General features: G+C 47.8%; 1 protein-coding gene across 2 annotated transcripts in view; it reads left to right on the top strand.

Moving 5' to 3' along the window:
* Positions 1-589: 589 nt before the first annotated feature.
* The window catches only part of Acot7 (acyl-CoA thioesterase 7), a 99,085-nt gene continuing 84,721 nt past the window's right edge, over positions 590-14,953 (top strand). Inside the window, exon 1 of one of the 2 annotated variants that reach the window (XM_041651616.1) lies at positions 590-1,032. In XM_041651616.1, the coding sequence (XP_041507550.1) occupies positions 872-1,032 (161 nt within the window). In that variant the 5' untranslated portion in view covers positions 590-871. Of the gene's footprint in view, positions 1,033-9,709; positions 10,036-14,953 lie in introns of those variants that run through there. The other variant, XM_041651615.1, reaches the window with a different exon arrangement.

Here is a 14,953-nt window from a genome sequence, read left to right as displayed (position 1 = left end):
CACCTGGTATTTAGAAGTGGCAGCTCTCTGAGGGCTAGCGGGCTTTAGTTAAGTGGGTCGAAGTTCTGTTAATGGGTCGGTTTTCTTGGGAAACCGCACAGGTCGCAGAAACCCTGTAATGATATAGGCGGGTGTGTGTGTGTGTGTGTGTCAACATTTCCCTTTTTTGGTGGCTTCTGTGGCCTGCGATTTGGACAGACTCCATTTCTACGCATCTTAGGCACCTTTGGGGCAGCGGCTGCCCCCAGCTAGCGCTTGGGGGTCCCGGGGTGTCTTTTTGGAGGCGACCTGGGCAGTGTAAGCGGAGACGGTGCTGGGGTAGGGGAGGGTCTGCGGCCCACAGGGTCCCCGGGTTCCGGGTCGGCTACCGGAGCCAATGCCTGCCTGTCCAGGAGGCCTAGGCCGGGCGCCCGGGTCGGCGCGCGGCTCGCAGGCACCGTTCCCGTCCGGGTCGGGCCTCCCCCCGGTGACCTCATCGGGTGGCCGTCCCGGCTGGGCAGCGAATCGCCGCGCGGGCGCCCAGGAACGCCCCGTAGACGCTCGGCGGAGGGGGGACTCTCGGCTCCTCGGCCTCCGTCTGCGTGGTACCGGCCGCTCGCCTGTTCCGCGCCGGCGCGTGGGGTGCGCGCGCGCGCGCCCTCGCTTGCGGGCGTCCGTCCGCGCTCGCGCCACCCAACGGCCACCGAACCTTCTGGAAGTGGAGTCCCACGGCCGCCCCCGCACCCGACCGAGCTCGCCGCCCCCGCCGGCCTCGAGGGCCGTGGAGGCCTCTGGGCAGGGGAGAGGGAAGGGGCCTGGGCGCGGGCGGGGCCTCCGGGGGGCGTCCGCTTGTGATTCGCCGCCTCAGCGCAGGCCCCGCCTCTCAGGAGCCATGGCCCCGCCCTCTTCCTCCCCCTCCATGGCGCCTCCCAGGCTCATTCATTCGGCGCCGGGCCTGCTAGACACCTGTTCTCAACTCCCGCCGTCCTCCGCCGTAGCAGAGACGATGTCAGACCCCGGCACCGACACCCCGTCCGCCATCCAGATCTGCCGGTAAGACGGAGGCCTCCCGAGTCGACCCTTCCCTGCTCGTTCGCTCGCTTGCTCGGGCCGGGGCCGGCTGAGGCAATGCTCGCTCTTAGGCTCGCTAGGATGCCGCCCTCATCCTGGGCCGCCCTGCCAGGCTCCACGCACCCGGGACCCCGACCCTGGAACCCGCCCTGGACCCTATCTTTGGACCCAGGGCCAGGACCCTCTCCCCGGACCCCGCCCTGGATCCTTTTCCCGGTCCCCACCCTGGACCTCCGCGTACCCTCCTCAGGGATGCTCCCCGCCATGCTGCAGAACCCGGCCGGCTCGCCGGCTCCTCCCACCGGCCTCTGGCTGCATCCCAAGGGCGGCGGCCGCAATCCTGAGGAGCCTCGGGCTTCGTAGACCGGGCAGTGCAGGGACACTGGGACAGGGAGACTGGCAAAGGGTCTATCCTGCGTCTTCTTGTTCGTCCTACAGGGCTTGCCCCACCCCGGGCTCGGCTAGGCGCCTTATGGTCTGAGCTCAGCCTCCTGCGGGGTTGGGAAAGGATAACTCAGGCTCCAGAGGGTGGTGAGGAGGATGCCCAGCGCAGTGGGAGCACATACGGATGGGTGCCTTCGTGAGAGCGGGCCCGGACCCGCTGTTCCTTCAGAACCCCGCCTCAGCTGAGAGGAGCGCAGGTGTGAGAAGGGAGAACTCATCCCTTCAAAGGCTTTATTGCCCAGGAAAAGGGAGTGAGTGGGTCATCTCACACAATAGGGGTAAAGGATTGTTCTAACCAGCGCATCCTCCCCAGTCTTGCTCCTTTGGGGGTGCTGCTTAGATGTGGGTCCCCAAAGGAAGCTGGCGCTGATGAGCAAGCTCATTCACCCCGCTCTCTCGCGCCCCTCACGGCAGGGAGGGCAGCCTCAAGGTTACCCTGCGGTTTCGGTTCACTAAAGTGGAAGCCCAGGCTAGCTGGCGTGTGTTGTACAGCAGCTCAGTAAGGGACGCGCGCGCGCGCGGTGGGGGGTTGGGGGGGGGTGCAGTGTGCGCTGCCCGCAGGGCAACTGCGTTGTCTGACAGACTCCCGAGAGTGAGAGTTTTGGACGCTGGGCATCACACTGACCTTGTGTCTAAGCCGTACCCAGCAGAGGCAGGCTTCTTTTTTTTTTTGTGGCTGTCCCTGCTGGATAGCTGGAGCTCTTTGCTCTCAACCTCACGTTCTAGCCTGGAAGAGGCCATTTCCTGTCTTCAAGGACAGTTGTGACCTCCTAGAGAGCTTTTGTTTAGGTCTCTTGCTTCCGTATTGGCTGTGCGGCTGCACTGGCCCTTTTACTAGAACTCTCTGACGTAGGAGTCTTGGGCCTTAGTGTTTGGGAAGAACCTGTTCCTGTCCCATCGTACCTTTCCTGGGAGCTGGGTGGCAGCGTCCTTCTTCCTGTTGTATGGAGGAGGGAGTTGAGGAACCCAGTAAAAGCCATCCAGCTCCAGGAGCTTCAGGGTCCGCTCCTACCTGGGTCACTTCACCAGGATGGCTGGTGACTAGACAATCTTTTTCCTGCTAGCTTCTAACAGCCGATGGATCTTTATGTAGCTTGGATACTTTGATATGTTCTCAAATGTCTTATGTGTGACTTTTCTCATTGTACCCCACAGGGCCATCTCTCTGGCTGTCAGAGTTACAATTGCATAATTTTTCCTAAGTGACAGAATGGGTTTGTGGCCAGGAGGCCTGGCTGAGATGCTTTGGGTGCAAAACATGGCTGTCAAGGGAGGTGGGACTGTGAAGTGCATTGTGGTCTTTTGGATTTGACCCAGAGAAACCCTAGGATACTGGAACGTGGACCTAACAGAGTGGAGAGCCCTTTAAAGACATGTGAGCCAACCCACTGAAAGAGGAAACTTCTGGCCTGGTACATCCAAGTCATGAATTTAACAAGACTTTACCAGACACCTCCAAGGAGCATGCACTGGGAAGGACACCAAGCAGTGGAAAGTTTAGTCCTTATCTTAGGAGAGAGACAGTGTCATATAGATGGGTTCCCATCATCCTCTGCTTTCAGTTCCCAAGCTGTTGAAGGAAGAAAGCTTTAAAGACAGGGGCCAGGGAGATGGGACCTGAATGCAGAACTCACATAAAACCAGACAAGGTAGCGTGTGCCTGTCACTCAGTGGTGCTACAGCAAGATTGGGAGTGGAGACTGAGAACGTTCCTGGACGCTCAGGTCAGCTGGCCCTGTAGCTGCTGCAGTGAGACCCTGTCTCAGGTGACGCTTGAGGTGGTTCCCTGACCTCCACCCTCATACCATGGCATGAGTGCCCTGCACACACACACTTCCTGCAAAGGTAAAAATAAGTGTGGCATGTGGCCTCTGCCCTTGGTGACTGAGTGACCTGGAAGCCCACTGCTTAACTCTCCTGTGTCCCTGTTCTCTTGTGGGTCTGAGTATTTAATAAGCGTCAAGATAGACAGGTGCTGCATACCTTTAATCTGAGTTCAAGGCCAGCCTGGTCTACAGAGTGAGTCCAGTACAGCCAGGGCTATGCAGAGAAACCTTGTCTTAAAAAACCAAATTAATAAATAAAGAAAAGAAAGAAAGTGTGGCCAGACCTGGTAGAAAGGCTAGCACGTAAGTCAGTGAGCACTCATTATGTGGAAAGTGGGCCGCAGCTCGGGAGGCTGCCAGCCTGACTCCACTCCTGCGTCTGACCCTTGCAGGTTGCTTGAGTGGCTTACCTCACTTCCTTAATCTCACAGCAGAATCTCACTTGACCTTGATTTTCTTATCAAGAAAATCTGTTTATTGGAGCTTGTACAGGGCCTTTCTTTAGCTCGCTGCAAGGATTGATACCTTTGTCCCATTTCCTGCTGGTAGAAACGTTACAAAGGGAGCCATTTGAGAGCCAGCTCTTTGGGTACTCACTCAGACCACAGCAGGTCATTGTCCCTGTCTTTGGGTCTGTTGCAAATAGATTGTCAACTTTCAAACGATATGCTGGTGGATGGGCCTTGGTGCAAGATGACCTACCAGGGCCATAAGCACATGTTCATGTGTGCACGTATATGCACATGTATGTGGAAGCAAGTTATCCATATTGGGTATCTTTCTGAATTACTCTCCATTTTGTATTTTTCTTACATCTATTTGTTTATGACATCTATCTTTTAGTGGTCTTTTTGTTTTTTTAAGACAGGGTTTCTCTGTGTAGCCCTACCTGTCCTGGAACTAGCTCTGTAGACCAGGGTGACCTCAAACTCTGAGATCTACCTGCCTCTGCCTTCCGAGTGCTGGACTTAAAGGCATGTGCCATCGCTGCCCATTGCCTCTATTTTACTTATTTATTGCCTTTCTTGCATCCAAGTTTCACTTTATAACCTATGCTAGTCTTGTCCTTGGCTTTCGCACCAGCCTTGTGAGAGCTGGGATTCGTGCCTTTGGAATCGGTTTGGGGTTAAGGATATGATGTCTGCAGGACCTGTCTCACTTTGCTTGTCCTGCTCTCCTTTTCCTGGGAGCTGGGCTGCTTTGTAATATGAGGATTCCTGCAGTGCCGCCTGGAGTCTGGCTGAAGGTGGAATTAATGAAAACATAGAATCTGTTGTGGCACCTTCCATAAAACACAGTGCTGGCTCTGTACCTGGGAGGATGTATGGACCCTGAGTGACACTCTCTGTAGCTCAGTAAGCCTGTGGTGGAGGGCATCTAAGTTTGCTATTGTCCTGTTAAATGTTCAAGGCAGCCCAGTGTCTTTGCCCCTGCAACTAGCCAGCTCCCTGGTACCATTCAGGCCAGAAGGTGTCTTTCTCTTATTTACTTAAATCTGATTTGTTTATTATGAGTATGGATGTTTTGCCTGCATATATGTCTATATACTGTGTGCGCCTGGTGCCAGAAGTAGGCATCGGATCTCCTGGGACTGGAGTTGTGTATTGCCATGTGTTCTGGTCTTCTGGAAGAGCAGCCAGTGTTCTTAACCAATGAGTCATTTCTCCAGCCGAAGTGCCGTCTCCTGAAGAGGACCCATGTGCCCATATGAAGGGTTGGCCCTGTTCAAGTGAGTTCTTGTCAGGGCTGACCCCACAGGTGCCTTGGTCTTCCATATGGGTGCTGGTTGTCACTCTTGGAGACTTCCTGGGAAGGGAGTTAATTTATGTCCTCCCCACTAGCTACCTACCTGTCCCCAAATAGCTGGGGAGACTCTTCACCATTGTGGACGTCAGTGCCCGAAAATAACATTTTAGTAGAGAATCAACAGAATACAGATTTTAAGTATTTATGGATGCTAGTTCCTTGAAATCTGGGCAGCGTAGCCTTTATTCCCATAGACATAGTCATCCCCTCAATTGAGGATAAGGCAGGAAGATTGAGTTTAAGGACAGGCTGGGATACAGAGTAAGTTCCAGGTTTAACTAGGCAACAGGGAGACTATCTCAAAAACAAACAAACAAACAAACAAACACCCTCTTAGCTCGGAGAGAGTCTTAGAAAAGAAAGAAAAATCTCTTGGGGCTGGAGAGATATCTCAGTGGTTAAGAATGTTTGCTGCTCTTCTGCAGGACTGGTTCAGTTCCCAGCATCCGTGTGGTCAGCTCACAACCATCTCTAGCTCTACCTTGAGAAAAACCAGTCCAGTCCCTCACATATACACATAATAAAAATATTAAAATAAATTAGAAAAAAGACTTAGTGTGAACTGAATGATACTTGTCATTCCAGTATGTGGCAGGCAGAGAGAGGCAGAAGCCACCTGGACTGTATGACGAGACGTTCTCCGTTTTTCCTTTTTTTTTTTAAATTGATTTTTATTGAGCTCTACATTTTTCTCTGCTTCCCTCCTGCCTCTCTTCTCCCCTTCAACCCTTCCCCAAGGTCCCCATTTTACTCCCAATTTACTCAGGAGATCTTGTCTTTTTCTACTTCCCATGTAGATTAGATCCATGTATGCCTCTCTTAGGGTCCTCATTGTTGTCTAAGTTCTCTGGGATTGTGATTTGTGGGCTGGTTTTCTTTGCTTTATGTTTAAAACCCACATATGAGTGAGTACATGTGATAATTGTCCTTCTGTGTGTCTGGGTTACCTCACTCAAAATGATGTTTTCCAGCTCCACCCATTTTCCTGCAAAATTCAAGATGTCGTTTGTTTTTTTTTTTCTGCTGTGTAGGACTCCATTGTGTAAATGTACCACATTTTCCTTATCCATTCTTCTGTCAAGGGGCATTTTAGGTTGTTTCCAGGTTCTGGCTATGACAGACAAAGCTGCTATGAACACAGTTGAGCACTTGTCCTTGTGGCACGATTCAGCATCCTTTGGATATATACCCAAAAGTGGTATTACTGGGTCTTGAGGAAGGTTGTTTCTTAATTTTCTGAGAAATCGCCACACTGAAATTCAAAGGGGCTGCATTCCCACCAGCAATGCAGAAGTGTTCCCTTTAACCTACATCCTCTCCAGCATAAGTTGTCATCAGTGGTTTTGATCTTGCCATTCTTACAGGTGTAAGATGGAATCTCAGAGTTGTTTTGATTTGCATTTCTCTGATGACTAAGGATGTTGAACATTTCCCTTAAGTGTCTTTCAGCCGTTTTAGATTCCTCTGTTGAGAGTTCTCTGTTTAGGTCTGTACTCCATTTTTTTTTTATTGGATTATTGGTTCTTTTGACGACCAATTTCTTGAGTTCTTTGTATATTTTGGAAATCAGACCTCTGTCTGATGTGGGGTTGGTGAAGATCTTTTCCCTTTCTGTAGGCTGTTGTTTTGTCTTGTTGACCGTGTCCTTTGCTTTATAGAAGCTTTTTCAGTTTCAGGAGGTCCCATTAATTGTTTCTCGCAGTGTCTGTCCTACTGGGGTTGTATTTAGGAAGTGGTTCCCTGTGCCAATGCGTTCAAGTGTACTTCCCACTTTCTCTTCTATAAGGTTCAGTGTAGCTGGGTTTATGTTGAGGTCTTTGATCCATTTGGACTTGAGTTTTGTGCATGGTGATAGATATGGGTCTATTTTCATTCTTCTATATGTTGATATCCAGTTATGCCAGCAGCACTTCTTAAATATTAAATATGCTTTTTTTCCCATTTGATATTTTTTTGCTTCTTTGTCAAAAATCAGGTGTTCGAAGGTGTGTGGATTAATATCTGGGACTTCTATTCGGTTTCATTGGTCCTCCTGTCTGTTTTTATGCCAATACCAGGCTGTTTTCAGTACTGTGGCTCTGTAGTAGAGTTTCAAGTCAGGGATGGTGATGCCTCCAGAAGTTCTTTTATTGTACAGGATTGTTTTTGGCTATCCTGGGTTTTTTGCTTTTCCATATGAAGTTAAGTAATGTTCTTTCGAGGTCTGTGAAGATCCCTTTTCCTTTTAAAGTATAATTAATGTTATTAATGCCAGATAGAGACCCATGAGATGACTCAGCTCTTGAAGGTGCCTGCCTGCTAAACTTGATGAGCGCTTAGAGTTTGATCCTTGGAACAAGGCAAGAACCAACTCTTGTAAATTGTCCCCTTCCACTCACCTGTGATATTCAGGCAGTGGTAAGCCCACCTCTTTTCTATAAAGAAATATGTGGGAAAAAAATTGCTCACCCACCCTATGTTCGACCCAGGGCCTCATGTGTGCAGGCAGCTGGTTGTCATTTATTTATGTATTTCACACATAAAAGAGGCATTTATTTATTTATTGGTTTTTCGAGACAGGGTTTCTCTGTGTAGCTTTGCAGCCTGTCCTGGAACTATCTCTGTAGACCAGGCTGGCCTCGAACTCACAGAGATTCATCTGCCTCTACTTCCCAAGTACTGTACCACCACCGCTGGCTTGAGATTTTATTTTTTATTCTGTGTATGTAGGTGTTTTTGCCTGCACCATGTGCATGCAGTGCTTGTGGAGGCCAGAAGAGGGCGTCGGACCCTCTGGGACAGGAGTTAGAGATGGTTGTGAGCTGCCTTGTGGGTTCTGGTAACTGAACCCATGTCCTCTGCAAGAGTAAGTGCTCATAACCACTGAGCCATCTCTCCAGCCTTCTCAGTTGTCATATTGTCTTTTGCTGTTAAAAAATATTTATTTTAAATATTTATAAAATGTTTTGTCTTTCTGCAGGGAAATGAAGCTTAGGGCCTTGTCCCTGGCACCTGAGTGCTTCCCCACCAAGTTGTAGTTCTATATTGAGCTTTGCTTTTGTGAAAGCCTTTTTAACATATAGATGCAATTAAAACGGCACATGCTCCATAAACCATTCTGTCTGAAATGCAGCTGCGTTAAATGTTCATTTCACCGAAGTTTGTTTTCTTTTAAAGTGAAGTCTCACATAGCCCAGGCTATTTTCAAATTTGCCACGTGGTGGAGGATGGCCTTGAACTCCTGATCCTCCTGCTTCCACCTCACGTCTGAGATTACACACTCACCACATTGCAGGTGTGTGTGCCCGTGTGCGACCATCTGACTGTGACCCAAGGTATCTTCATCACATCTGATAGGGAGGGGCAGTTATTTCCTTCCTTAGCGACTGGTACCCAGGGGCTTGTTCTGCGGTTGCCTGGGGAGGACATCATACTTAGCATAGTGCCTGTGAGTGTCACCTGGGTGGGTGCCAAACTGGCTTCTGTGAACATTCGTGATTTTAGCTGTTTGTGGATGTGGTTTACAAATGCAGGTTTCCTAGGCATTGGGATGTAATCTAGGGCATGGAAACAGTCATTTGGTGTTTGATGAGGCTGAGGGATTTTTATTATATGTTCTAGGTGTATTTATTTATTTATTCATGTGTTTACTTATTTTAAAATGGAAAGCCAGGCCTGGTAGTGCATGACTCTAATCCCAGCACCTGGAGGCAGAGGAAGCCTTGGGCATCTTTATGGGTGTGAGGCCAACCTGGCTTACATAGGTGAGTCTAGGTGAGCCAGGGAGACATAGTAAGACTCTACTCTGTCTTTAAAAACCATACCGCACCACATGTGAGGCTTCACTGTGTTGCCCAGGTTACCCTGAAATTCTGGGCTCAAGTGAGCCTCTTCCTCTGCTTCCTAAGCTCCCAGCAAATGGAAGAACAAATGCCGTCTTGCCTGTGGTGGGTTTGAGATGCCCCATTGTCTGTGGTGTTTTAGAGAGGATGCTGAAGTATCCCTGGATGCCACTCCATGCTGGGATTTGCTGCAAGATAACTTGGCACTGGAGCATGCTGGGAGTGGAGAGAAAACCAGAGGTGGCCTGGAGGCGGCCGAACTGACTTTTTGTTTTGGAGCTACAGGGTGGGGACAGGGGACTCTGAGCCTCTGGTTCTTTCCAGGATAGAGAGTCAGCTCTGGAGCCTCAGTCCCTGGGATGTGAGGGTGGGCGGAGTCCAGCCCTGTGTTTTCCTCTGTGGTCCGTCCCACTGCAGCCCTTTCTTGTCCTCCCAAACTTCCTCTGCCTTCATGCTGAGCCAGGACCTCTGCCCTACTTGGCAGCCCAGCCTTGCTGAGGATCTTTTGGCCCAGGTGGGACCTGTGCTTCAACTTGGCATAGCCAAGCAGGGTGAAGCTTAGCTTCAAGTTCTTGGAGATGGGGGTCCTAGAGGGAGCTCTGTCAATTGGCAGCAGGCGGTGCCTTTGTCTCTCCTCCCCATTTCCTCCCTCAGAGAGGTAAGGCCAGGCTGAGTGACTTAAATCTCTTCACTTCCGTGTGAGCTGCTTGCATCACTGGGCCGCAGGAACAGGCCCACCAGCTTGCCTGCCTGCTCAGCAGTCATTTGTTTACCTCCTAGTGGTAGAAAGAGGAGCCAGTCAGATTCCCTTGAGGAGGCCCCTTTGCTAAGCTGGGTGCTGGCTGGTGGACACGGCAGCTAAGCCTTTGGCCTAGAGGGAGGAGTTTGTTTGTCCCACTCCACAGGATGAAGCTGCTTTCCAGGACTCTGCGCCTCTGGGAGGTGGCGAGACAGGTAGCCTCCTGGAGCCTGGTGACAGACCAGGGGTGTTTGGGGCTCAGGGAAAGAAGACGCTGGGCTTCCATGAGGGCTGTCGGAACCAGAGCATATCTCCAAAACTCTGATGATTACCTCATTGCCACGAGAAGGTAGGATGACTGGCGAAATTCTGTTCCCTCAGGACTCTGCTCAGGGCCTCAGGTCATAAAACACCGAGGGTGTGCTGTGACTTCTTCAAATGAGGGTTGGTGAACGGCCTCTTGTCACTAGGTAGCCATCATTTGAGACCTGTAGTGCTGTTCTTTTGGGGACTAGTGGCTCCTGGACTCTAGGCTTCGCAGCTCCAGGCTGTAGGAAGCTGGGCCCTTCCTAGTCATGAATTCCTTTGGGTGTGGTTGGAAATCACCACATCCTAAGAACCAGCAGCTGTGCCCGCCCAGGCCCTCTTCCAAGCTGCTGTTCCAGGTGGCAACTTCCGCACACGCCCTGTTTGGTCCCGGATGAATGAATGGGCTTTTATTTCGCCTGAGCTTTGCAGAAACTTTATTGAGATGTAATTCACGTCTGTACATTTTACCCATTAAAGTTTACAACCTGGGCGCTGGAGAGATGGCTCAGTGGTTTAGAGCGAGCACTGACTGCTCTTTCAGATGGACCCGGGTTCAATTCCCAGCACCCACATGGAAGCTCACACCTGTCTGTAATTCCAGTTCCAGGGAATCTGACACCTTCATACCAATGCACATAAAATAGTTTTTTTTTTTTTAAAAAAAAAAAAAAGAGGTATACTCTTGAAAAAAAAGTTCACAACCTTGTGGCTTTAGCACCTTCTCTGAGCTATGTCACCATCAGTTGCCTCAGTTTCGCAAGGGACAATAAGGTGTTCCCCCAGCTCTTCAGACTCCAGGGAGTACAGGGAATGTCTTTGTATGCTAATGAGGTGACTGGGGGGTTGGCCTCTTGAAAGACTGTGGGAAGGACTGGAGGGTTTGAACTTTTGGCTCCATCCCATTACTTGCTACTCCCGGGGTAGAGGAGGGTCTCAGTTTGAGTGACCAGTGACTTGATCAGTCATGAAACCCCTTTAAAGCTCCTGATGCTGAGGTTAGCATTTATTTCCGAGCGTCCCATTGGCAACCACCCCATCAATCTGGCTGGTCCTGGTTGTGTCTTTTATTATTTGTGTAATTTTGAGCTAAAGCCTTAGGATATAATCCAGGCTGTCTCCCAGCTCTCCTCTTCTGCACCTGCCCGCCCAGTGCCAGGATCCCAGCAGGAGTACCCAGTGCCTGCAGTCTTGGCTTGGGTAATGAGCCTGTTAGAAGTCTCTGAGATAGCAGATGGAGGAGGGGCTTGTGGGAAGACTGATTTAGGTGACAGTGACGAATGGGCTTGTGTCTCATGTCTGAAGCAGCTGGTCTCTGGGGAGACTGACAGAGCCTTGGGCCTGTGGAGTTGGTGGCATAGGGGCACTGAGTTGAAGGAGTGGAAATGTCACCTGATTTGTCAACAGAGGTGGTGTGTGCAGAAACAGCTCACACCTCTGGGAGTAGAATCAGAACCACCTGGTCACCAAGTCAGCCTTTGGGGCATGCAGGGTGACTTCCACAGGACCCGGCTTCATCAACCTCTCCTGGCCTGTGGGAGGGCTAGTGTCCCCACATCCTGGCCAGCACTTGTTTGTTGGTGGGTGTGTAGTACTGCCCCACTGCAGGTCTGATAAGCACTCGCTGGATGACTCAGGTTTCTCTTTGCTTTTTTATTCCAAGACAGGGTTTTTCTGTAACAGCCCTAGCTGGGACTTGCTTTTTTTGTTTGTTTGGCTTTTTTTTTGTCTTTTTGTTTTTCCTAACAATGTATTTTGTAGCCCGGACTGTCCTGAAACTAGCTCTGTACACCGTGCTGGCCTCAAACTCACAGAGATCTGCCTGCCTCTGCGCCCAAGTGCTGGGATTAAAGCTGTGTGCCACTACACTTGGCTTCTTTTTCTTTTTAAGGATTTATTATTTTTTAATGTATGTATATTATGTGTGTAGCTGCCCCCAGAGGCCAGAAGAGGGTGTTGGGTCTGTACCGATGTAAAATGAATGCAGGCAGATTGTAAAAAATATATACAGCTTTAATGTAGAAATAGACTTACAGTACCACGGTTCCGCGGAGAAACAGGAAGCAGAAGAGGAGGGTGGGCACACCCGGCAGATTTATAGGTAAATATTACCCCGAGGTGAACATGCCCCCTAAGGCTGGGCTTAACCCCCTTTTGTCTAAATAAGACAGAACTAAACCACATACAACTATATACAATAATAACAAATAATAAATATAACAAACAATATTGAGAACAAAAGTTTTGCTAGACATTCTATCTCAAGGAGTCTAAATAATGTAGAGAGTAACTACAATTATATAATCTTCAACTCCGTCAAAGATCTGAGAAGGGAATAAATATTACTTAACAAACGAGAGATATTCAAAATGTGCAACAATTGACAGAGACAACTGACTACCTGGGCAATCACCCAAAGTCTTGTTTGCAATGTTGAGTCAACCAACTTTGGCTAAGGCCTAACATAACTGACATACCATTATTAAAGGTAAGGAACTTTCTTAGAACTATCCTACCCTGTCTTGGCAGGATAAGACAATCCTGTTTCATCCACTTAGGGATATTCTGTATCTTTGTCAGAAGTTGAGGTATGGGCTTTTCTTAACCCAAAGGCCAGTTCTGCCAAGAAGACAAGCTCCCAGTGGAGTGTCTTTGGTGCTCAACGTTCTTTCGGGAGTAGAGTGGCGTTGCCAGGAGTAATTGTGTCTCGTTGGCACAGAATTCTAGGTTAGATTAAAGACCATTTTCTACAGCTCTTCGAAGAGGCTGAAGATTATACTATCTATAAATATAATCTCTATGTATCTAAAAGACCTGATTAACCTAAAAATAAATATGATAAACGTATAATTCTCAATACCTATCCAACTGTGCAATATATGAAGACAATGATCTTCAACTGTAAACAATGTCATTACATATCAAATGTAAACAATGTTATTATATAAATAGTATCAGAGGTAGAAATGTACATTGTAATATGGTAGATGTATCAGTACAATATAGACAAAGTTATAAGCATACTCTTATACAAAAATAGAGGTAGGAACACTCACATTCAATATTCAATATATCAATATACAGGAAACAGTACCAATAGAATTTTCTAAAAACAGTAATTCACAAATACCAATCATCCCATCAAACCAGTTAATCCTCCCCCCCTTTTTTTTATGAAAATACCCCTAATTCCATAAAATATCTCCCCATCCCCTCAACCCTGAACCAACCACTAAAAGATGTCCCTAGAGCCAGGCGGTGGTGGCGCACGCCTTTAATCCCAGCACTTGGGAGGTAGAGGCAGACGGATCTCTGTGAGTTCGAGACCAGCCTGGTCTACAGAGCTAGTTCCAGGACAGGCTCCAAAACCACAGAGAAACCCTGTCTCGAAAAACCAAAAAAAAAAAAAAAAAAAAAAAGAATAAAAAAAATAAAGGATGTCCCTAAGCCTGAGGGCAAACTCTGTTGGGAGAGGGGATGTCGTCCTCTAAGATTGCTTCTAGCTGACATGGGGGTGACGTTCTCCTTAGGGGCTCCTGTGAAAGCAAATGATGGTAAAATTCCCAAATTAACCTTTGACCTAAGAAAATTGTAACTAGTCTCTGAGCTAGTTTTGAGAAGGTCCGGCCAGAGTGTTGTCAAAAATGTGCACCATTCAAAATTGTCTCGTGCAGTTGGTACCAAAAAACAGGTCTAATATTAGCGCTTAAAAAAAAAATTCATGATGTCATAAAAACCATATTGAGTTGATGTTGTCGGGCCCCGTCTTCGTCCTGGAAACTTCAAAGATTACTGTAGGAAAATTTGTTGCTTGTTATGGGAAGTTTAAACATTATCAACAAAGACATATACTGACATATAAAGAAAGACACAGATATGAGGAAAGGCAAAGAAAGTTTATCAAGTATATAATTATTCTTATTCTGTCCCATTTCATGGCTCCTGACCTGAGACAGAAACTCTGAAATATCTCTTATCAACAGGCTTGGGATTGAAGAGGGACTAAGCCATAGTCCAACTCCAAAACCAGCTCTACATATTTATGAAGAAATGTTTAATAAGACATATATATAAATTTGATACTTACAGAATATGTCCATCCATCAGTAATTAAATATTCAGGGTCCCTTAAATTCTTTGAAGATGAATATTTTCCTGTGGAGATAAGAAAAGAACCCTGCCCCAACCTATATGTATTTCTTACCATCAATATGTTCGCCATTCTTGTGAATGAATTGTTATTTATCTTTTCCACGGGGCTTCTCTTCTTCAAACCGAACCTTTATTAATTTTGACGGTATCCACAATTTTTCCTCACCTGTGGAGACAAGAGCAAAACCCCTTCCCCAACGCAGCACATCTCCTGGCTTCCATTGTGAGGTCAGCACATCCTTGAAATAAACTGGTTGATTTAGTTCAGTAGACTTTTCCATTATCCATTGTCTTTCTGCAGCTGTCATTCCCTTCTCATTGCGTTGAGAAAATTCAAGATTAACAAAGCATTATGTAACCTATTTCTGGGGGTGTTTTCCACCCCTTTCTGTTTGTTCAACATATCCTTTATAGTTCGATTTGATCTTTCCATGACTGCTTGACCTGTAGGATTGTATAGTATACCTGTAACATGCTTGATATTGTAATAGTCAAAAAACCGTTTCATTTTCCTAGAAACATAAGCAGGACTATTATCTGTCTTTATTTGTGTAGGTATACCCATGAAGCCATGACTTCTAATAAATGAGTGATTACTGAATCAGCTTTTTCTGAACTTAAAGCAGTTGCCCACTGAAAGCCTGAATAAGTGTCAATGGTGTGATGAACATATTTTAATTTGCCAAATTCTGCAAAGTGGAACACATCCATCTGCCAGATTTCATTCCTTTGGGTGCCCTTTGGATTAGCCCCTGCAGGCAGTGGCGTTTAGTTATAGAAAGAGCAAGTAGGGCATTTCTTTACAATCT

The sequence above is a fragment of the Microtus oregoni genome, unplaced genomic scaffold (genome assembly GCF_018167655.1).
Source record: "Microtus oregoni isolate MIOR12 unplaced genomic scaffold, Mior012 000005F_ref0000423, whole genome shotgun sequence".
Taxonomy (NCBI): domain Eukaryota; kingdom Metazoa; phylum Chordata; class Mammalia; order Rodentia; family Cricetidae; genus Microtus; species Microtus oregoni.
This window is presented reverse-complemented; position numbering and strand designations above follow the sequence as displayed.